Below are 24,735 nucleotides of genomic sequence, written 5' to 3' on the forward strand. Positions count from 1 at the left end.
CTCCCTTCGCAGCAAGCATTTTCAATAAATAGTAAAATGCATTTTTCCAGCAGAAACAAGAACTAGGAAGTTCATCAAGTCAGATAAGGGATTTGGTTTCTCAGTAGATTCACTAACTGATCCAAATTATTCTGGATTTTATCTTTGCTGATGGACACTTGCTTTGCAGAACTCCATGGCCCAATTTTCTAAAGCAGGCTTACTTACACAAAGGATGCAGGATTCCATTTTTTCCAAGTACAGATATGCATATGCCAAAATATTGATCCTAAAACCTAAACTACCTAGAGCACCATTTAGCTGTGATTTGTCAGTTCTAAGTATCATTACCAGTCATCCACCTATCATGCTCAGTTAATGAAAATGATAATAAAACAAGACTACGCTAATGAAGGATAATTTCTAAAAATAATTTTCTATAAAAAGTGTAAGAAATTTCCACACCTTTGAACTAATTATAAACAATCAATAATTTATGGCCTGCAACATGACTAGTCAAGGCTCTCAAATCTCCCAGCTTCCAAGACAGGAACCTGCTTTGGAGATGCTTTTCTTCAATCTTGCTTTCTTCAAAATTGGTCCCATTGATAGTAATCACAAGTTTTGAGAATTCAAACAATGATCCTAATACTGTCAGGGAACACTACATTATATTTTGCATAAGCTACAAAGAAATTATATTAATAGATACCAAAAGTGTTTGAGAGCTGAAAGTAACCATTTCTGAGTGTATTTATTGTGGGAAAGGCACAATCAAATTCTTTCAGATTGTTCCTGCACACATGACTAAGATGGTGCCAGTACTTTGAAGCAAAACTTCACAAAACAGTTCACTACATTAAGATACAAGTTATGTGATGTGGCTTGAATGGTTTTAATATCCGGTTTAATTTATAAAAACAACAATAAGAACTTCCAGGGCCGGACCTTTCTTCTCTATGAATTAATGCAAAGTCCATTACTAACTTCAAGAGACTGCCATTCAGAGCCCAGGAACACAGAAAATAGCAAAAAAATCCACGTAAAGTATTAACACATTAACCTGTGGAGCACAGTTTCTCCATCATGTGCTCGTATCTGAGCTGTGTTTCTTGAACAGGAATAAGAATAAAACCCAGTCACTGCTTGCATCAAGTTCTACTTCTCCAATAACACAATTTTTTTATAGAAATCTTTTTATTGTATTGGATACATCAAGAAGGCTTGTTTCCAAAACAAGAGTTCATCATTTAGGTAGGACAAGCATAGGCTTTGTCTTTCGTTCAAGAAATGAGGGAAGAGAAAAAAGGAGCAAGACCTTTGGAAACCTTTAAAGGCAAAAAGCACAAAACATTTAGATATGCTAGTCATGGTGGGGCACAGGAGGAGGAAGACAAGTATTTCTGAACAAAAGGAACTTAACAAAATGACGATACCATATGTTTCCTTATAAATACATAAAAGTATTTATATGTTCTGATTTGAAAATAGAACATGAAAAGCCACAAACAATCTTGCTTTTCTTACATGTGGACAGAATTCTCAGGTAGTTATTCCGTTTTGATTCTTTAAAAAAAATCCTAGGAAGTCCAATTAGAATATTACTATTAAAAGAGTTTAAAAGGATCCAGACTTGCACTTTTAGCTAGGAATTTATAAGGAGTTGCTCATATTGTTGTCACTTAGCATAGCATCTAAGTTGCTGTCACATCTGAAGGTAGTATTTTCACAGAGAAACTTCTGAATCCCAAGTTTTTCCATGGCTAGTTCTCTACAGGTATTATCCTACTAGATAAAGAATTATTTACATCACTTATCTATTAGGATTTAAAGAAAAATAACACTGAACCACTTCTGCTACCTAAGTTACTTAACACATTTTTACCTTAAAATTAAATATTTCCAGAGATTAAAGAGTATTTCCTTGAATGGCACAGTTTTAGGTACCTGCTGTTTTTATATACAGTGTGTATATATATATATTTCTTTATAAATAACTGTGTAACCAGAAGATTGCACTCAGAACATTACACTATGATGTTTTAACATGTTTGCAGCATGAAGTCTAACTGGAAGGAGTGCTCTAGTTTTCCATGCAGCAGTATATAGAAGATGCTTCCAATTTCTCATTTTCTTTTTACGTTTAAGAATGTGTTCACACAACCATTCTTCGAATTCCACACTCACAGCAAAACTTTGCCCATTCCACTGGATACCTTGTTCCACATTCATGGCAGAACTTCGATAAATGTACAGGTGAATTTCCTTCGCTGCTTTTTGAACTTCCATTGACTGAGGATGTGCAGTCTCCACTGTCATATCCAATTTTACTGTCAGACCTGAAAATGCCCAGATGAAGAACATTCTCTGTAAGTCAGTTCAGTATAACTCGATACAAAATTATTCTAATCCTTGCAGTGAATTACTGCTATTGTTACTGTGATCTTACACTTCCTGTTTATTTACAGTGGCATATAACTACAGATTCCCCTACTTATCTCCAGATATTCACCTTCCCTGCAAGAAAACAAAAAAAATATGCCAAAAATTTAGGACTAGGATCTAGAATTTAGATCTAGTGAAATCTAAATTAAGATTATTAATTAGTAAGATCTAAATTTAAGATCTAAATTAGGATCTATTCTAAATTAGGATCTAATCTAATTATATCTAATTTAGGATATTTGATTTGCTAGTTAGATTAAATGGAATGCTGGAAAACTTAAAACTCAGCTTGTCAAAACAAGAAAGGCTAAAATACAATACAGCAATGCAATTTTTATCCTACCCTTTAAAAGGGCAGACAACAGAATTTCTATGCTTAGCATGCAATGTAATTAACTTTCAGCTGAACCACTCATCATTTGAAGGACCATTCACTTATTTTTTTTCAACAGCTCTCCCAAGATGTTTTTGTCATTTCTAACAGTCTTGCATGCACACCCAAGACAGCTGATGACAAAGGTGTTGTTAGATGACAAATATGCAAGATATATTCAGTATATTAAACATGCTCAATAATATTGATTATGAGTTATCTATTAACTGCAGAGAACAGTATTTTCCCTAATTTCTTTTGTAATAGGTACTCCCCTTTAATTAAGGTTCTATTGCTGACAAAAATCCACAAAATTCAAAGGTACCTTGAGTAAATGTCGGAATTGCTAGTTTTTCTTTTGTTTGTTAGAGCACCTGCGCTCACGGTTCTTGCTACACTAGGAGGGGTTGATGTCCGTGGCTTTGTTGCACCTCTAGTACACAAAAAACATCTGATCATTTATGTATACACAAAAATACATGCAACAACATACATTTACAAATGGTAAAAAAAAATAGTTCAACAATCTACACATCAATTAACTGCATGAAAAATATAACTTGTTTCCCACTAGGAGCAGACAGTAGAGCTCTGGCATAAACTGGCATGGTTTGGACTGAATATGACTTCAGTCTTAGAATCAGAAACAAAACAGAACAGCAAGTCCCTTCTCATTCATGTGTTTTACTTGCTTTCACATCAAAATACAGGTAGATCCTGCAGTACTGGTGGCTTAGTATATAATGTCACCTTGACGAACTATGAGTCACTTTTTAGGACTGGCAGGGCTTTCAGAGAAATATAGAGCAGCCGACTGCACATCTTAAAAGTTAAAAAACGTAAAAAAATAAAAAAATGCAGAAGGAAGACCATATTCTCAATATTTTGTGACCAATATGAAATGAGTCACAAAACTCTTTTTCGTCATAGCCACCGACTTTATTTAGGATGCGCACTTCTTAGATAATGCTGTAGATCCTCTTTCTTCAAAGCATAAATAGTGTATTTATAAATAGGAGGAAAGTCTATCCAGCTGTGCATTAGGGCCTATTTTTTTTTCTAGCCTATCACAGTGTTCTTGAAATTGGCTTCAATAGTATGACCACACTGCTATGAAAGCTGCTTTCCTCAGAATCGTGGGTTTTATGAGAAGCCAGTATGCAATGAACAACACATCCTAAACATACAGAACATCTCACTACTTACTTGATGACTACTGAAACATCAGAATTCCCTGAAAAATCTGAGTAGCACTAAAAAAAGAAAGATTGGAAGGGGCATCCTTTTATCATCAGTGACAAAGTACAGAATTTTTCATCACTGCTCAAAAGAATTACCATTTACTGGGATTTCTTCTTCAGCAAGGCTTTAGTGACTGATATCCTGTGAATGACTCACCAAGTTTTTCTGTTCTCATTCTTGGAACACCAATGCATAAATGAAATTTAAGTTGGGACTGCTCATTTCACAACAATAAACAACTTAGTCTTGGTTTGGGTTTCAAAGCATATGGAAGAAAATGCATTCAACTCCAGTAACTTCAAATGAAACACTGACACAACTGAGGAACAATGTAAGAACTCCTGAATTTTAGACATGTTGCATAAAGCATTTCTTCCTTCATGTTTATGAGCATAGATTAAAGATGGCTTTTCAGCTTAAGTGGAAACACTTCAGGGGAAAAGCGATCAAATTCACTATGAAAGTTGAAATCAGGAACTAAATTTAAGATTAAATCAAGTGATATTATATTTAACTAAAATATTCAAGTTTAACAAGAATGGCTTCTACATGTAACAGGTAGAGTGGAAGCATCAAAGATTCTGACTCACTGGGCAAAACACCAACCTTCTCCCTTAGTTTTCCTGTCTGCCCAACTTCTTTTGCAAAGAGATTCTAAAGATGGTTTCATAATTAAAAAAAAAAACCAAACAAACAAAAAAAACCCCAAACCCTGAAAAGGGCTACATAAGTTATATCAGAATTAAACTTATTAAAAGTTACGTCTTTCAGACATTACAAAATTCCAGGATAAAAGTTCTAAATGTAACCTAAATTACACTGTTACAAGTATACACAACAGTATAGATACTAAATTCTCCATCTTATGTTATTTCCCTCATCTGATTTTACCCTGAAGAGAGAACTTTGCTTATAATTGAGTAAATGTCATTAGAGCTCAACAGGGGAAAGGACATTCTGTACTGTTACTTTGTTAAGGAAGCTGGAAAAGCATATAAAGAAAAATTCAGCTGTAGACACAGAAATGGTACAGATCATGACGGATTGTAGATGATCAGACTATGATGCAAAGAACAGAATTGTGTCTCAGCGCCTGTTTAGAAAATTGCAAGTAATTTAAAACATTTTTTCAAAAGTATTATTGACTCAGTTTTCTCTGGACTTTTTTGGGGGACAAACACATTGCAATTAACAGCATTAACTTCTTAAACTGAAGTCTCTTCGAGGTGTACTTTGACTCAATCATTTTTAAACATAATACTAGGAGTCCTAGGTATTTGACACAAATTGACATGAAAAAAACTAAACACTATTCTTTCTTGAATTTCAACTGTTCAGTTCTCTAAAACATATGTAATATACCCTCATCCCACTAATTACTCTGAAAATTCACCTGATGTTTTAATGCTAAGTATATACTAGAGAAATTTCTCAGAAATCAGTGTCTTATATACATGATTTGTGTGGCATCTAGTACAGAACAGAGACCACTGACTGAACCAGGAAAAAAAAAAAAAAACAAACAAAATATTGAAAACCCACATTGAAAGTGCATTGTTTACCCTGTCTATTGAGGGAGGCAGAGTCCCACAAAGAGATAAAACGTCATTTATTAAAGGTTTAACACGATGTCTTGATTCTTAAATATTTAAAGATATCTTACTGCATAATTTCTGCAGACTCTTTTCCTGAAATAGCTTTCTAAAAATAATTAAAAAAAAAACCAAAACAAAACCCCAAACATATTTTTAGATTAGAAGCTTTAATACGAGTCTTACAGTTAACTGCAATGTTTTCTGAGATTTCTGATAAGTAAATCAGCAGAAGTAGCAGGCTACCATGGTCTACAGCTTTATTCATCCCAGATCTAGACACATGATTAGCATTAGGTTTCATGCATATTTGATGACAAATCTTGAAACTGCATCCTTAAATTGCAATCTAGTCTCTTGAGACAGATGTTTTTCAACAGAGTTGGACATTCTTGATTATATGAACCTCTGCCACCACAGCTTGGTCTCTTCCAGTCTGTCTAACCTCTGTCACTTCTATTTACTTGCCTAGTTCTGTTGGTTTTTTGGGTTTTGGTTGAATTTTTTTTTTATCTTTTTTTTTGCAAAGTTATATAAATTCCTGTTCTAAGTTGTACCACGTGAAGTATTAATGGAGCCTGACAACAGATGAAGCTGTGTAACAATGCCACCTTGAATTCTTAAAATCTGGACATACCTTTAAAGATGTTTATTATTCATTCTGAATTTCAAAAGAAATAAGACTGAAGGTAACTTCAGCTCATGTTGTACACCTAGCTGAATTACGACTGTTTGCAAAATGAAAAGCCTTCTCTATTTATGCATTTGCAATTTGGTTGGAGTTTGCAATAATACGCTGAAGTATCAAGCTTGCTCCCTAGACAGGACGTTTTCACGTATTCTTGACAGTTACCACTGTCACCCACAACAGCTCATAGTTCTGTGCAAAATAATAAGTAAGTTCCTTATGACTAATGGCATGCATACCAAAGCCCAGAAATCATAAACTGTGACCATCCACATTGCTATGCTGAGTTTTACAAGGGTCAGAAGCTATACACATTTGTCAAATGCTGTTGGCATGTATCCTGGGTTCAGGAGTAGCAGTCATGTTTTTTTCCTTTGTGGTAGCTGGTGCAGTGCTGTGTTTTGACTTCCAGCCTGAGAACAGTGTTGGTGAAGCCGATGTTTTCAGTTGTTGCTAAGTGATGTTTACCCTGACCAAGGACTTTGTGAGGCTCATGCTCTGCCAGGGAGGAGGGGAAGCTGTGAGGAAGCAGAGACGGGGCGCCTGACCCGGGCTAGCCAGGGAGGTATTCCATACCACAGCACGTCATGCCCGGGGTGGGGGGTAACTGGGAGTTACCCGGAAGGACACGGGCTTCCGGGTGGGACTTGTTTTCTTGGCCGGTGGTATCGTATTCTCTTCCCTTGTTATTTTCCCTTATCATTGTTGTAGTTGGTAGTAGCGGTGGTGATTTGTGTTGTACATTGGTTGCTGGACTGTTCTTGTCTCGACCCGTAGGAGCTGCACTCTTTCGATCCTCCTCCCCGTTCCTCTGGGAGCGGGGAAAGGGAGAGCCCCGGTGCGGGGGGGGACGGACCTCGATTGTTGTCAGCTCGGCACCACTCACTGGGAGTGAGTGAACAAGTTACCTGACTGGGTTTAAACCACGACAGTTCTTTTTTGGAGGGACTTAATCAACGCTAGCTTATGACCTGCACTTACTGGGAATTCCTCGTTCATGGGGAACAATTGCAATCCCCGATCCCCATCACGAATGGGGTTCAACGGGTTACCCGCGCCTGTCGGGGGAGGGTAGGCACAAGCTGAGCCAGTCAGTGTAGCGCGCGTGCGGCCCCGGACATCTAAGGGCATCACAGATCTGTTATTGCTCGATCTTGGGTGGCTGAACGCCACTTGTCCCTCTAAGGCAAATCTTTTAGTCTCTATTCCTTTCCTAAAAAAATAATATCATCTTTGCAATCTGAGCATTCAGTTTGCATATCTAAAGATTCATACAGAATGTCTTCAAAAATTATTTCCCACAAGAAATGATTAATTCAGTGTGGAGACAGTGTTCTCACGGGAGAATGCATAATTGGTACATAAACTCTGAATAGTCCTGAAAGATACAGCAAGGCCGTGAGAGGCCCGAAGAAGCTTAAGCAAGCAAGATAAGAAGAAGCTGGAATTCACTGAGGTAATGAGAACTGTGGATTCTCCCTGACTGTCTTTCCCAGCAAATTCTTCATATGCACCACGGGAACTTTGTCCCCCTCTACAATATGTAAAAGTTCTGACTGGGCTGGGCCAGCCCTGTTGGCAGATCCTCTGGTGTTGACCAACCAGGTGGCCTTTGGTAAGTGTGTATCCCAATGCTTGAAAGTTTTCCCACCCATTGCTCTCAGTGTAGTTTTTAACAGCCCATTGTACCGTTCGATTTTCCCAGAGGCTGGTGCACGGTAGGGGATGTGATATACCCACTCAATGCCATGCTCTTTGGCCCAAATATCTATAAGGTTATTCCGGAAATGAGTCCCACTGTCTGACTCAATTCTCTCTGGGGTGCAGTGTCGCCACAAAATGTTTCTCAAGGCCCAGGATAGTGTTCCGGGCAGTGGCATGGGGCACAGCGTATGTTTCCAGCCACCCGGTGGAGGTAGGGGACAATCGGATTTACTGGACTGTGTGGATCAGATGGCCTGGCACATCAGTCCCACAGAAGTATAAGGCTCTAGTAGATACCGGTGCACAGTGTACCCTTATGCTATCAAGCTGTCAAGGGGTGGAACCCATCTATATTTCTGGAGTAACAGGAGGATCCCAAGAGTTGACTGTGCTGGAGGCTGAAATCAGCCTGACTGGGAGGGAGTGGCAAAAGCACCCTATTGTGACTGGTCCAGAGGCTCCATGCATCCTCGGCATAGACTACCTCAAGAGAGGGTACTTCAAAGACCCAAAAGGGTACCGGTGGGCTTTTGGTATTGCTGCTTTGGAGACTGAGGAAATTGAGCAGCTGTCCACCTTGCCTGGTCTCTCAGAAGATCCCTCTGCTGTGGGGTTGCTGAAAGTTGAAGAACAACAAGTGCCAACTACGACCACAACAGTGCACCGGCGGCAATATCGCACCAACCGAGACTCCCTGATTCCCATCCATCAGCTGATCCGTAGACTGGAGAGTCAGGGGGTGATCAGCAGGACCCGCTCACCCTTTAATAGCCCCATATGGCCAGTGCGAAAGTCTAATGGAGAATGGAGACTAACAGTAGACTATCGTGGCCTGAATGAAGTCACACCACCATTGAGTGCTGCCGTACCGGACATGCTAGAACTTCAGTATGAACTAGAGTCAAAGGCAGCCAAGCGGTATGCCACGATTGATATTGCCAATGCATTTTTCTCCATTCCTTTGGCAGCAGAGTGCAGGCCACAGTTTGCTTTTACTTGGAGAGGTGTCCAGTTCACTTGGAACCGACTGCCCAAGGGGTGGAAACACAGCCCTACCATTTGCCACGGACTGATCCAGACTGCACTGGAACAGGGGCAAGCTCCAGAACACCTGCAATACATTGATGACATTATTGTGTGGGGCGATACAGCGGAAGAAGTCTTTGAGAAAGGGAGGAAAATAATCCAAATCCCGCTGAAAGCCGGTTTTGCCATAAAACGGAGTAAGGTCAAGGGACCTGCACAGGAGATTCAATTTTTGGGAATAAAATGGCAAGATGGACGTAGACAGATCCCCACAGATGTGATCAACAAGATAACAGCAATGTCTCCACCAACTAATAAGAAAGAAACGCAAGCTTTCTTGGGTGCAGTGGGGTTCTGGAGAATGCACATCCCAAATTACAGTTTGATTGTAAGCCCTCTCTATCATGTGACCCGGAAGAAGAATGATTTTAAATGGGGCCCTGAGCAGCAACAAGCCTTTGAGCAAATTAAACGCGAGATAGTTCATGCAGTAGCCCTTGGACCAGTCCGGAGCGGGCGAGATGTAAAAAATGTGCTGTACACTGCAGCTGGGGAGAACGGTCCTACCTGGAGCCTCTGGCAGAAAGCTCCAGGGGAGACTCGAGGTCGACCCCTCGGCTTTTGGAGTCGGGGATATAAAGGATCTGAGGCCAGCTATACCCCAACTGAGAAAGAGATACTGGCAGCCTATGAAGGGGTTCGAGCTGCTTTGGAAGTGATTGGCACTGAAGCACAGCTCCTCCTGGCACCCCGGCTGCCCGTGCTGGGCTGGATGTTCAAAGGCAGGGTCTCCTCTACACATCATGCAACTGATGCTACATGGAGTAAATGCGCTGCACTAATTACACAATGAACTCAAATAGGAAATCTCAGTAGTCCAGGCATTCTAGAAGTCATCATGGACTGGCCAGAGGGCAAAGATTTTGGAATGTCACCAAAGGAGAAGGTGGTGCGCGCTGAAGAGGCCCCACCATATAATAAACTGTCAGAAAGTGAAAAGCAGTATGCCTTGTTTACTGATGGGTCCTGCCGTATTGTGGGAAAGCATCGGAGATGGAAGATTTAATCTCAGGGTCGTGGGTTCGAGCCCCACGCTGGGCGCCAAAAAAGAACTGTCGTGGTTTAAACCCAGTCAGGTAACTTGTTCACTCACTCCCAGTGAGTGGTGCCGAGCTGACAACAATCGAGGTCCGTGTCCCCCCCCGCCCACCGGGGGCTCTCCCCTTCCCCGCTCCCAGAGGAACGGGGAGGAGGATCAAGAGAGTGCAACTCCTACGGGTCGAGACAAGAACAGTCCAGCAACCAATGTACAACACAGACCACCACCGCTACTATCAACGACAACAATGATAAGGGAAAATAACAAGGGAAGAGAATACGATACCACTGGCCAAGAAAACAAGTCCCACCCGGAAGCCCGTGTCCTTCGGGGTAACTCCCAGTTACCCCCCACCCCGGCCATGATGTGCTGTGGTATGGAATACCTCCCTGGCTAGCCTGGGTCAGGCGCCCCGTCTCTGCTTCCTCACAGCTTCCCCTCCTCCCTGGCAGAGCATGAGCCTCACAAAATCCTTGGTCAGGGTAAACATCACTTAGCAACAACTGAAAACATCGGCTTCACCAACACTGTTCTCAGGCTGGAAGTCAAAACACAGCACTGCACCAGCTACCACAAAGGAAAAAAAACATGACTGCTACTGCTGAACCCAGGACAGCATGTAACATACTGAATAATGTCCTGTAAAGAAGGCAGATTTAATTCATAAACTTAGCAAACATTCAAATAAGAACAACAGGGAAGTTATGAAGAGCAGTAAGCACCCATACTCTTACAGAAGTTCTCTCAAGAAGAAAAATCAAATCACTGCACTATGGATAGGAGCTATTATAAGCACTTTTAGTTACTCAGACAAATTGTCAGCCATCTTATAATGTACTATAAAATGAAAAACTGACCCGATTTTTGATCGTTCACAGGATTTATAGCTCTAGCCCAACATGCAAAAGAACAACACCCCCCCCAAAAAAGATACCTAAAAGATATCTAAAAAGATACCACCCCCCTTCATTCCTTTTACTTCTTCAAATAGAAAACTAAGTTCAAATATTCCAGCTCTGTCCCAAAGATACTTCAGCTTTAGTTACAATACTAAAATAACAGTAAGAGATTTAATCAAATTTCTACTATCTAAAGCATTACATTCCATGTATGTGTCCCATAATTCCTTACTAATCTCTCTTTTGCAATATTCTTTAAGGTATTGTTCATGAAGAATCAACCCAATTGAATTTGGCATCTTCCAAATTAAAATAAAGATACTATATAGTATCTATTTCCTTTTTAAAAGATCAGAATAAAATTTCTTCCAAACTTAGATTTCTTCCAAACTAGCTGAATATTCAAAAGTCTTTATAATAAGTTGGACTTAATAAAATGCTGAACATCTTATTACAAAGTCTTCCCTATTCAAATTCTTACAGAAGACAGATAAGTATTTGACTTTCAGAGAATAAAATTACTTTGCCATAAAATATCTGCCTGTAAGGCATTTGTATAGTTATCAGGCTTAAATGCTTACTTCAGCTTTACGTCATTCAACAGTTTTATCTCAGGTTTACAAAGATAGATGTTCTTTACTTTTAGTTCATAACCAGTAACAAAAGAAGTCAATTCTGGTAAAAGTCTTAATATTTCCTCTTCTACTGTGAAGCTGTTTACTTAACATAAAACAGATGCTTATACTAATTACATTATATATTCTTCTCCAACAGCATTATATGGCAGACATCCTGGGTGACAGATGTCTGCCAAGGTAATACTTTCACTATTCCAATGCTTTAGAGGAAGATTCTGCAAAACAGATAAACCACATTGATTTGTAATACTTACTTCTTTATAGGCAACAACTCATTTGGTCTTTTGATGGTACTGTCTGTTTTTGTATCAGTGTCATAAAACCTTTGCACATCTCTTCCAGTTCGCAGCGGTAGGCCTAACTTGTCCATCTTACTACTAAAATATATAAAGGGGTACTCATAAGGAGATTGCTAGATTGCTATTCAAGTTATCGCAAACAATTTAAAGTACTCACAATTAAATACTTACATTCCCAAAGAATCCCCACTGACTAAAATAATGTAGAAATCAGACTTTAATAATTCAGCAAACAAAGAGGTGCTTTTTACTTTGAAGAGGACAGGATTTCATAGACTTATATTTGGATTAGGTTTCCAATACATACTTTTTTTAAACACAAAACGAAAAACTAATGTCAGTTATCCTCACTATCTGCACAATGCACTCACATTTGGCCTTTTTTCTTGTCAGAATAGTTTACATAATGTCAAACTTCTCAAGTAAAAGGGGCTCATAATTACAAGCCACAGTAACTTTATGAAGATGTTAGGAAATAACAGATGTAAGTAGAAGCCTCCTTGACTTTTAGAATTACCAAGAAGGAAATTTTTTTTTTTTTTCACTTTATTTGTTAAAGGCTGAACATTGTGCCCAGAGAGAATAACATGCCTTCCATTCTCTTTTCTTTTATGGAGATGAGAAAAGAACAGAAAGCCTGAAAGAAAAACACCTTTGTTTTAGTATTAAAAAAACTCTACTCACAATAGACAGTATATACACTTTTCTATTATTATGGGTAACATTTTCAAACCAAAAAGAATAAACCAAACCTCAAATTTTAAAAACATTTTCTTGGGGTTTTTTTTTTGTTTGTTTGTTTTGTTTAAAACTAAACAAAAAATCCCATACCACCATCCCTTCCACATATCAGCTTAAAGAAAAATTGTAGCTTTTCAGAAACCACAGCTTATATTAGGAAAATTAGATCTTCAAGTAAAGTTCTGCATTTCTAGCATCTTACATCATACACTAAAAACTGCATAAAGCCTATTATATCTCCAGCCCTACCTCAATAATATAACTGAAATTTCATCTCAAGGAAAGCTTAGCAACTTAACCCTGAACTGGAAAATGATGACACTTAAAATATTTTTTATTGATCTTTCTGAAATTAAAGAACTATAAAAGAAACAAACCAAGCAAGATTGATGGAAATATCTGGGTAGCTGAAGCTTAACTATTCTGCAACCTCCCCACCCCTAGAGGGAAATCAGAAGGCAAAACCAAAGAACCAAAACCAACAAAATGCATCTTCCCACCAAGAGAAATAATTTCTTGTAATTACTCTGCAGTTTTCTGATTCTTATCATACAACCTTAATAAACTACAATGCCAGCAAGGCAACAGCTAATTGCTGTCAAGGAAGCATATTCTTTTCAATTTAGCTTTTAAAATAAAAGATACAACCATAAAAAAAAAAGTGCTTGTGTACTGCTGTATCTCCAATACCTGTATCATACTACTTTTCATGCTCTTACAACAACATCGTATTAAAAAGGAAATAACCCATCAAGTTTGCTACATAATTTTTTTCAGAAGCTTCTGGTATGAACCTTGCAATCCACATCTCAAAAGCATTAAATGAGATCTTCCTACCCTCAGAGTAAAGAGTATCTTCCCAATATCTAATCTAAATCTCCCCTCTAAGTTTAAAGCCATTCCCCCTTGTCTTGTCACTATATGCCCTTATAAAAAGCCCCTCTCCAGATTTCTTGCTGGCCCCTTTAAGTACTGGAAGGCTGCAATAAGGTCTATCTGGAGCCTTCTCTTCCCCAGGCTGGACAAACCCACTCTGTCAGCCTGTCTTCACAGGAAAGATGCTCTAACCTATGACCACTTTTGTGGCACTCCTCTGGACTCCAACCTATCACACTTTTCTTAGCTCTTTTCTGATCCTTAAACAATTTATCAACATGATCTGTAACTTCAGGCACCTACAGTACAGAATATTGCAGACAATAACCTAGAAACAGTTATGATAAAAATAAAGAGCTACAGGATTCTTCCACTCTTCAACAAAACCCAAACCCCCCAAACTGACAGGTCTTTCATGTACTAATGAAAAAAAAAGGACAATCAGAAGAATCTTATTAAATGCAAAGAACACGAAGACAACTTCCTATTTACTAGATTTCACTGAATGAAGCTGTGTAAGTTAGAGTTTTAATGAAAAGAATAAAATGTTTACAAAATACATTTTTAAAGGCTAAACATGCTGTAAGGCAAATATACAAATGGAATTTAAAATTTACAGATACTGGTTAGCTGTGCTATTCACGTTGCATTTCAGCTGTAAGACGGTACTAAATGTATCACTAATAGACACGATTCCCAGGAGGATTAACTTAGATCAGCTTAACACTAAACAGGATGTTCCATCCCCAAAATAAAACAAAAATGACAAAGTAATTTCTAAGGGTTCATTTGTTATACTGAAAAACATCACATAATTTTCCAAGTCCCAATTGAAAAAACACCATTGCTCATAAATGAGCCATGCACAGAAAATTAATTTGTACATGCACAAGATCCCTGACTGACCACAAACAGTGGTGTCAGGTTCTGCTAGGCAAAACAGTTTACACGTGGGGGTGGAGTTTGCCCGTTTGCCTAGCCTCAGGATAAGATGAATGTACCCAATTTTTGTTTCTGAAAATCTGATTGCATCTGACAGTTTACTAGAACTGCCCTGCTCCTCAAGAAATGCACGATAAAGCTAAGCTTCATATTCTTACAAAATATGTATCAATCTTAAGATCTTAACATGATTCACTCTTAAAATATATGCCTAATCACAATTTAGGTAGAATTAATTTTCCTTTTTCCCAGTTCTTCAGCATCAAAGAGTGTAAATCCTACTTTCATGCAAGTGAATGAAGGTTTTACTACTCACTACAATACAGAGTCACATGCTACTCTTGCACTCTTATTTGATTTTCTAGGACTCAGAAATAATGCCCTTTTGCTACACTTCCATTAATACTTATAACTGTCTGTGCTTATACTCTGTCCAGGCAGAAGAAGAAAATTCTCACTGCAGAGCTCAAATGACACATCCTGATATATGCATACAGAGTAAGCATCATTAACACCAACCTAGCTTATACTGATGATGCTGTGGTGTGCTCTCTCAGTAGTCCTTTACTTGGGGAGCAGAAGAAAATCCAAATTAAGAAAGGAAATAGTATAGCAAAAATTACTCACAATAAGGGAGTTCATAAATTTGGTTTCATTTCTTCTCACACAAAATAAAAATGTATACTGTAATATTTAAGTTGAACTTCATATAAAACTAAGGTCAAGAATCTTTCCTTTACTGAACAAAATGCCTTAGAGACCCAATTCCTTCTAGTCTTCACCTTTAACATGAAAGCAGGAACTGCTTCATGTGCCCGTCCAACAGTTTCAGGCAGCAGTACAAGAGTGCCATCTAAAGAGCAAGAGGGAAACTGCACGCATGTATATTTTAATCACTTTTGGTTCCAACATTAGCCAGTAGATAATCGTTTCTTGCCCCTTTGCTTATGCAAAGCAAACAGGTATCATGAGTCTACAGAAAGAACCAATGTCTGACTTAATTGCTTCCCCTCTCCCTCCAATATTAATCTTAATTCTACTGTTAAGCCGCTCTATCTGCCAGATCAGGAATGACAACAGTTAGGTTTCAACTAATTAAAATGTAAAAAAAAATAAATAAAATTTTCCTTAGGGACAACTGCAGGAGCAGATATCATGCTATGGCTTCTCATTTTACTGGTTAACTTGCAAACATAGCAAAAAAAAATACATCATGTTCCATTCTAATGAAGGCTATTTTTATAGATTTTTAAAAGTGTTCATTTTTTTTTTAATAATTCTAGCTGCAATTAGCTATAGCCTATATTATAAGATGTTTTAATGTTGAAAATCTGTGTCACAACAAACTCCCTCTCCAATTTAGGATATTGACTGTTAGTGTCTCAGTCCCTGCTCTCACAGAATTTTGTAGGTATTTCAACGAAATCCTATTTCCCCCTCACATCCTGGGGCTAAAATGATTAGGGCCAAAATTGTCACTAGTAACCAATCTAAGTCACCTAACTCTTCCATGTTGTAACTGCTCCTCTTTGCTTCAATGTAGCTCCTGACAAACCTCAGAAATGAATACAAACAAGGTATAAGAAAAAGAAAGATTGTTAGGTCTCACCTAGGAAAAACACATTTAAACAGCCCTCTGCAAGAAGACTAATACATAACCAGCAAGGAACCATAAGGACTGGCTGGCAAAGATGAGAACACATGTTTTTTAGAGCAGAAAAGCGAGGACTTCAGGCAGAAACACACTCATCTGTACTCTTAAATATGCGAGGTTATAAACCAAGCTACATTAACTGCCTCTCAGGCAGAGACCATTACCTGAGAACTATGCCAACTAGAAGCCATCTATTTGTGGTTAACGTGTGAACAGAGAGAATTTGCGCAAACATGTCTTCAGATATTAACTACTTGGTTTGATCATGTTGGTATTCTTCAAAGTTTCAGTAGAAGAAATGGAAGACTACAGAATACGAAGTCCAATGAGCAACTGTCTAGTAAAATTAAACAGAACTTCCTTGTTAAGAAGTTAAGACCAAAACCTGTGACCTCTCAATAAGTAACACAGACTGCAATTTACTCTCCAGCAGGAAAAGGCCTTTTCCAAACAGCTGGGATTCACCACTGGGGCCAGGAACATGCCTTGAAATGATCTCCCCTGACTTTTTTACTGTGGTTTGCAGACCTACTCTTTTTGCCACTCATCAGTAGGTGTTAGCTTCTGAAAATGGAAAAATAAGATATAAAGATATGGCAGTGCATAACAGAGGGTGGGATTTTCTGACAGTTGAAGCATAAATACCTACAAACAGCAGTAAAGCTGATCCATAGACCAAAGGCTCCTATGACACTGGAGGGAATAATAATAATAATCATAACTGATAACCTCACGGACTCTACCTCCAGTCTGTATTTGAAGGAGTGGGTAGAGCAAGGAGGGACAGAACTACATCCTCATGTGACATGGTATTAAGAGGTGCTGTAGTTCATATGTGTGTGTAACTTGTAAGACTTAAGGGCAATAAACTAAAAATCACTAGTTTTGTGTGATTAATAAAGCTGTCCATCCCCATGAGCTCTTTCAGAATGTCCCTCTTCCTCACAAACTTAAGTCATTGTTTTTCTCCACCTTCTACAGCCTTTACCAATCTGATACTCATTTTTATAGGAATAAGCCTTCTTCAATCACCAATGTTACAACTGCAATCACTGTTTTGTATGTTTTCTCTCGGTACTCCTCAAATTTCTGCAAAATTGCACTACTTTTCTTCAATCTCTTCAGACATTTATTCTTTGAGATAGTGTGTACTGACTAACCCCCAGCAAAGTATCAGTAACAGCCCTGATCACACCAGCACTTTCACTGAACTCTAATTACATACATCTGCCACTTTTTGTTGCTGTTGTAGAGCACTGGTATCCATTGCCTTATTTGTTCTCACTCACTTCTTGTCTCTTGAGTATTTTAAAACAGGAAAGGGAAGAGGGAAAGTATCCACCCTCCTGTGCTAAGAGGGAAGATCCTGTCACAATTTACTTGCGGTCTGTGGCACAGACCTCTTTTATAATTTCCATGAACTGCAGGAAATTATGCCTTATGTTTCCCCCTTAAAGTCTTTTTGCTTTTACAAAAAGAAAAAAATACAGCTCCAACTATTTCTGCATATTCTATAACCTTTAAATCTACTTTCTATTTTTCTCACTTGACCACCTTTGCCGTTATTTGAACATCAGAAAATGTATCTTCACCTACTTCTATGTTCCTTAAGCATTAATTGTGTTCATAAATTAAGGATAAACTAATAACATCACACTTCTGAAGCTCACAGCAACAAAAAGAAACAAAAACAAAAACAAAAAAGTAAGTGAAACAGACCACAAAGACCTCCAGAACTAGCAAAACGTAAACATAAAATAAAGTGTAAATGACAACATTAAATGGAAACTTACCCTGCTTGTGAGTTCACCATTCCAAATGAGTTTTTATGAACTGGTGACAATGTCTGAACTTTGCTCCCACTGGATGCAGATGAGGATAGTGCTTTACCTGAAGAGGCACCTTGCAGTTGAAAGCAAGCACGGGATGATACAACTCATTATAATTTTTTAATATCAAAATTCAAAACAAGAGTTTTAGAAATGTCAAGATATGAACAAGTGTCAAGATACTACAAAAAAGCAAGCATGTTTCCAGAAATTTGTTCTGCATATATTCCGTTTAATTATAATATTCTATTCTAATAAAAATATTGCACCTCAATTACTTTCTTCAGAAAGAAAAAGGAAGGAAAAGAAGTCTAGAATGTCAAAGTGTGTACAGACAGAACATGTCTGATACCTAATGATATCTGAAATTGGAATAAGACCAGTGTTAGCATAATTATAATATACATGGCTTTTATGTTCATGTTCATAATCAGAATCATATTCAGCATACAGATTAGTTACAGAATTAATCAACAGAAAAATATCAGGTGAGAGACCAGTATTCAAATTTTGCATTAGGACACAGAATGATTCTGCAGGTTCAATTCAGAAAAGAAAACAATTTGAGCTGATAAAACAGAAGATAATCCTATGTGCTTAAGAGCCGCATTGGGCAGATGCCGATCAATGCCCCTTCCAACTTCACTATATCAATTTCAACAATAAGTATATATGTAAGTAAAAACAAGAAATATCAGGTCACAAAACCATTGGTTAAATTTAAAATACTGTTATGAAAATCAGACATTATCTTATCTGCTCGTGTAACACTGAACTCCTATGAATATTTTTACTTCATCAGTTTAAATTGCTGGGTAATGCTGTAGAGATCCTTCCAGATATTAAAATATATTACTTTTACTGCATAGGTTGAGAATGAATATTTGGAAAGAAACTGGAAAATCTGTAACATTCATTTCATACCTAGAACAGTTTTGCTACCACCACTTGGCTGTGGTAAGCGTGATGATGATGGTGGTGTTGATCCTACAGAAGGCATCTTCTTTACTGCGGGTGGTTTGTACTGTAACAAAATACAACCTAGAAATTTAAGCAATTAAATCAAACTATCTATACAACACAATAGGTAGTTATCTCGGGTATTGTGGGAAAACAGGTACCTATTAGCTACTCAGTATACTGTTTCTGGTAGAGGATCATGCGAATGGTTTCCACTAGTCTGCTTTATTATACATACAGATGATACTAGTAAGAAAGATTATCTCAGTGGTTATGTATTTTTTATATATGTCTATTTTCTGCTTTTCTCATCTTTTTCCATAGCTGCTCATGAGATTAATTAATTAAAAAAAAACCAAAAACACAACAAAATAGAAACAAACAACCTCCCACAACACACAACCCCCCCCAAAAAAAAAAAATCAAGGGCACAATTATTTTTGTCTGTCAAATTTTACTTTCACCTGTGTTCTCTGGACCAGTCCCAGCACTGATTCAGAATACAGTGCAAGAATCTCTGAGTAACTGCTAGTGTCTATTTAAACTCTTCACAGCTTCCATAAAAAAGTGTACTGCCACCAAATGAAAACACACATACACTTTAACCCTTAATTTGTTTCCATTGTGAGTTAGCTACTGCAGCTCTTACCTTAATATGCCTGAATTCCTAAGTTTCTTATTAGCCAAAATATTGCTGCCAGTTGTCCTGCAGTAGGACATGTACCTTTGTCCACTTTATGAAGACTCCTGAACTGGGTTCACAAAACTTGGACAACAGAAATTCAGCTTTTTTTTCTTTTTTAACAAATATTGTGTCCCTACCTCCTGCTGCTACCCTTACCTGTTGTTTTCACAAGTCTCTGAATTACATTTATGACTGGTTTTGGTTTTGCAGCTGCTGCCATCTGATTTATGGATCTCTACAACTCTCATAAGAAAGAACCTCTTCCATGCTTAGTGTCCAATTTCAGTCTAGCACAAGTAATAGCATTACAGAATAAAAAGGTTAATTACATTTAAGAGCAATACACCATTTAACAAACTTGATTTGATGTCGAATACAATCTACAAGTTAAGGAAAATGTCATTGTTCACCTGTGTTCGAGCAGGAAGCTTCCCTTTGGTATCAGCTGCCAATTTCCCCTTATTAGTAATACGTGCTGCTTGTTCCTTACAGAAATTGATGTGTCTGTCAGCTGCATTTTCATTAAATCTCCTCTGACAATATGGACACTGAATGTAATCTTAAAAACAAAAAACTAACTTTAATGTTTTTTAAAAGAAACTGGTTTAAAGTCTTTTAAAGACCAGCCCCACCCCCAGAGAAAACTATAGCCTCTTGAACCTGAAAATGAAAAATATGCGTTGCAAGGGAAAAGAACATTGCCCATATATAACACAAAAGATGTTTTTTATTTGATGGATAAGAACAAGAAGAGTGGCTGAAGATCAGAAATAACCTAAGCAAAATCAGAAACACTTTTAGAAATGCAATTCAGCAGAGAAAGTGGCCAAAGAGATATATGGATGTGGCAAGGTTATCAGCTGGAAGGAAATGGAGAAGAGTAGAGACTAAATAAAAAGAAACAAGCAAAACCAAAACTAGAAACCAAAAAAAAGCACCACCAAAACACCCCCCACATCACAAACACAGTTCATTTTTCTCAAGATATGAAAATACATTAAAACTTTTCCCATACAAACAGCAAAAGACAACAAAACCTGTTTCCTCTAGCAATTTTGAAAGGACTAAGAAATACTAACTGCAATATTACAAATTATTATTAAAGAAAAAAAAAAATCAGAAATCTAGCAACAAAAAAAAAAAATCATAGGAAATCCTTCCAAAATTAGGAGACAACTACAGCGACACGCAAAACAGGGCAGTTGGTGGCTGTATTTATTATTTTTCACAATTAATTTAGCCACATTAGGAACTATTACTACTAACATTGGGGAAAAAAAAACAGAAAGGCCATGAAAGTGTTTAAAGCACTCAAAGATCCCTCATCTGTATGCTCAACGTATACCCCTTTAGATACACTGCCCTTGCAAAGTAAAGTATTCGGGCTGCAGCTTCAGACAGACATTTTAGTGTCTAGAGATATGGATGCTGAATTCCCTAGTTTACAGTATTCAAAATCATAAACCATGTAAACAACTTCAGAAGCACTGGACACTGATAAAGCAGATTAAATCAGCATGTTCCTAGGTGATTTTAGAAACATATCAAAGAAAATGAGGATTCAGTCACTGCCTCCAATATTACATTTAGATATTATACAATCCAAAATAAAATTTGTATTACATTATACTACAAATGCAGCAGATCTGGCTTAATTACTTATCCTTTTAAATTAGTTATTTACTACTTCAAGTAACTAAAATTACATAGTGGACACCAAACCACGAACTGTGACCCAGGAAGCGTGAGCAAAGTACACAGGAAGAACACAGGAATCCATCAGAGAAGTGACAGGATGGGAATCTCATGTGGTAACAAGAAGGATTTTTTTATTTATTTTACGTAAAACTCCACTACCACCAGAATACTCAAACATAAAACTAAACCTTTAGAAATAGATAGGGCCAAAGTTTTAAAAAAAAAAAAAAAAATCAAAAAAACAGAACAGATGAATAAAGCAGCTATGGAAGCCCCTAGATAATAAGTAAAGACATTTCCAGCTGTCTTACGGCTCAATTCCCACAGAAGAATTTCAAAGCCCACTTAAGTAAATGGATCAGACTGTAGAGGATTAATATGGACTTTTTCAAGAATCAGAGATTGTATCTTCCTTATTTTGTAAGCTGCTTAGCACCAGTCAGCCACCTGGCTATCTGGAAGTACTGTTTGTACAGAAGAACTGTTAGGATTCAATGTAAGCTTTATAAAATACAAACTAATCAAAATAAAGCACAATATACATATGCAGTCAAGTTCAATGCAAATGGGGTGACATAAGTTCCTTCTTAGTATCATGAGGCTATTCCATTTCTAAAGAAAAGGTTGGAGATCAAAGAACCAGCAATATTGCTTATTTGCAAACTGAAAGCACGCAATTAAGTATGAAATATCAATACAGAACTTTTTCCTTTCAGGAGAGAAAAAAAAATTTAAAAAACTGACCAGTTAGAAATATGCATGCCAAAGTCAGCTAAGTAGGAAAGGATGGATATACTCCATGATACCGTGCATAATTCTCCTTCACTCCTACATGTAAAGTGGAAAAGGAGCAACAGTAGCTGTCCTTGCCCTATATTTTGTTTGGTTTGATTTGTAAGAAGAGAACCCACTGATTAATTCATCTTATCTTCATTCTTCCTCCTGAGTTTTACCCACTGCAGCTGGATGAAGTCAGGAGACTAAAACTTGTAAACTCGGCTTGGAAAAAGTAAAAAACCAGAAGGAAGAAGAAGCAGCACAATATCTTTCTCTTCCCTCTACCTCCTATCTGCTTTCAAACGGCCTGAACAGAGTTAACTTCCCTCTCTTAAAACTCATTGTGATGTCTGGAACCAAGGAAGCACCATTTTAGTAGGTTTTCCAAGCTAGATTTAGTTCTGGCTGTTTCTGCCTAGATTATTAATGATCCTTTCCATGATTAAGCCTTATATTCCTTATCTACAACATCAGCTATTGGTTTTACTTTACTTTAAAATGCATATGGCATTTCAAGATAGCATGTATGACTGCTGAATATTATGATTTCACTTCTTACTATGAATTCACAATTACAATCCTAATACTGGGGTAATGAGTTTCCTGTGGAGAAACAAGGTAGGGAACACTCCCATCCTCACTTGACCACAGGCAGAAGCAAAACACATGCTTTTTTCTGGTTTTCCCAATCCTTCTGAAAATAGCCATTGAACTGATCACGTAGTTTAGCTCTTAGGACAAGAGCAAGAAATATATTCTTCAACCTATTATAACATTTCAAAAGTTAACTGAAAAGTATATGTCTTATTCACTCACATCAGACTGTATTGACACTTTATCCAGCCTCAGTTCTGAAGGCACCGTTATTAATGCAAATCTCACACATCTCATGTCCAAAATGCAAGTACCCCCACCTTATGAGGAAGGATCAAATGCACACTAGAGCATGTACCGTACACATGAAACTAAATGTGAGTTCAGCAAGAAATGGGAGACACTATACTTGAAGAACACAGTCAATGTGCATTCCTACAACGTAAGTAGGTTGTTGGTGTCCAGTATCTAATTAAAAAGGCAGTCTGTTCTTTCTGAGCAGTTTCACTGTTGTGGACAGAAACAAGGTGCTGAAACTGTTTGTCCAGCATATGATTTATAAGACAGTAGCAAGCTGTAAGTTGCCCTTAACTATCTCTTGATTCGTTAAAACAGTCATAGGCTTTGAAAGCTCACAGGATGGTAGCTAACCAGACCCACAGTCACAAACCAGCATCTGCATGGGGATAATGAAAGTTATCTTCAAGAACTTGTGATTATTGTATTCCAACATATTCCTTTCCAGTTCAAATTTTTATAAATTAAGCGGGAAAAAAAAAAACACAAATCTCTAAAGAACGGGATTGTTTTACATACCAGGGTCATATGATGGCGGAGGTGGTGGAGGCAGTTTTCCACCATCTTTAAGATTAAGTCCTTTGGCTGCTCGTATAGTAGCTATAAATTCCTCATGCTTTCGTCTCCAGTTGGAAGGTTTTTTGGGTGGTTCTGGCTAAGAAGCCAAAAAAGAAAGAGCTTTATATGTTTGAAGCTCTTACTTCAAGCTGAGTACGTGCCTTATTTTAGTACACAACATTATAGTTCTATTGCTTCTAGATCCTAATTTATCTAATTATCACAAATCACCAGCAGAAATAAGTTTTATCATAACGCATACATAGTTTTCTTAAAATGTTCATATGCAGAGTAAATAACGTACCCGTGGCTTCAGAGGTTTTACTGTGGGAATGTCAGTTCCTTCTGCTCTCTGTCGGCTGGAATCAAATGTCTTCCTTTTCTTTGCAGAAGTTTTTTGGCAAATGGGTCCATGCTTTTTCTATAAACAGAAGAAAACCAAGGAGGATACAGAACTTAGCTTTCAACATAAGTTATTAACATATTCTTTCCCTCTTTCTCAATATGCCAATCAGCAAACAAGGCCCAGCTCTTCGTAAATCAGATCAGGCTGCTTTCACTCAAACGTCTATGCCAGCCATTACTTTTAAAGCGGAAGTACAAGAATCCACGACTGCACACACATGGAACAAAAATCTGAGCAATGAAAAATAGGGAGCATCTGTATTTGCCCCCTGAAAATAAAAAAAGAACAATAATAGGTAAGCAGCATTTGCACTGAGTGCTGTCTGATATCCATATGCATATATTTAAGGACAGCCCAACTTCTATTAAGCCTGAAAACCACAGTATGTTGAAGATGGCTACCAAAACGCTCCATTTACTAGCTGAGGCTGCATAATGCTAGGACTTACATCTGCAGAGGCAAGCAGTAATTCTGTGACCCTAGAGAGGATGCTTTCAGAAGCATGTATTTTCAGAAAGTCATGGGAAGCTTAAATAAAATTAAATTCCTTCTAAGGAGCTTCAAAATTGAAACAAGTGGAATTTATAATTATTTGGGGAAAAAAAACCCACAAAACAAAAAACCCCACCAAAAAAAAAAAAACACCAAAACCCAAGCATCACTTGGTTTCTACTTTATTTAGCTACAGTGACCATTGCTTAACTCTTGTATCAACTTATCAGATCTAAAAGCCA

The 24,735-nt window shown here is 37.7% G+C and overlaps 1 protein-coding gene across 2 annotated transcripts in view; it reads right to left on the reverse strand.

Moving 5' to 3' along the window:
- Positions 1–1,157: 1,157 nt before the first annotated feature.
- ZC2HC1A (zinc finger C2HC-type containing 1A) overlaps positions 1,158–24,735 on the reverse strand; it is a 35,320-nt gene continuing 11,742 nt past the window's right edge. The window contains exons 3-10 of one of the 2 annotated variants that reach the window (XM_061448247.1): positions 23,900–24,016; positions 23,557–23,692; positions 20,082–20,230; positions 18,951–19,050; positions 17,991–18,099; positions 11,940–12,062; positions 3,123–3,230; positions 1,158–2,318 (exon numbers count right to left, since the gene is read on the reverse strand). In XM_061448247.1, the coding sequence (XP_061304231.1) occupies positions 2,135–2,318; positions 3,123–3,230; positions 11,940–12,062; positions 17,991–18,099; positions 18,951–19,050; positions 20,082–20,230; positions 23,557–23,692; positions 23,900–24,016 (1,026 nt within the window). In that variant the 3' untranslated portion in view covers positions 1,158–2,134. The remainder of the gene's footprint in view (positions 2,319–3,122; positions 3,231–11,939; positions 12,063–17,990; positions 18,100–18,950; positions 19,051–20,081; positions 20,231–23,556; positions 23,693–23,899; positions 24,017–24,735) is intronic. The other variant, XM_061448248.1, reaches the window with a different exon arrangement.

The sequence above is a fragment of the Pezoporus flaviventris genome, unplaced genomic scaffold (genome assembly GCF_033815535.1).
Source record: "Pezoporus flaviventris isolate CSIRO_AGI_PZ_B2104156 unplaced genomic scaffold, CSIRO_AGI_Pfla_v1 ptg000007l, whole genome shotgun sequence".
NCBI lineage: Eukaryota > Metazoa > Chordata > Aves > Psittaciformes > Psittacidae > Pezoporus > Pezoporus flaviventris.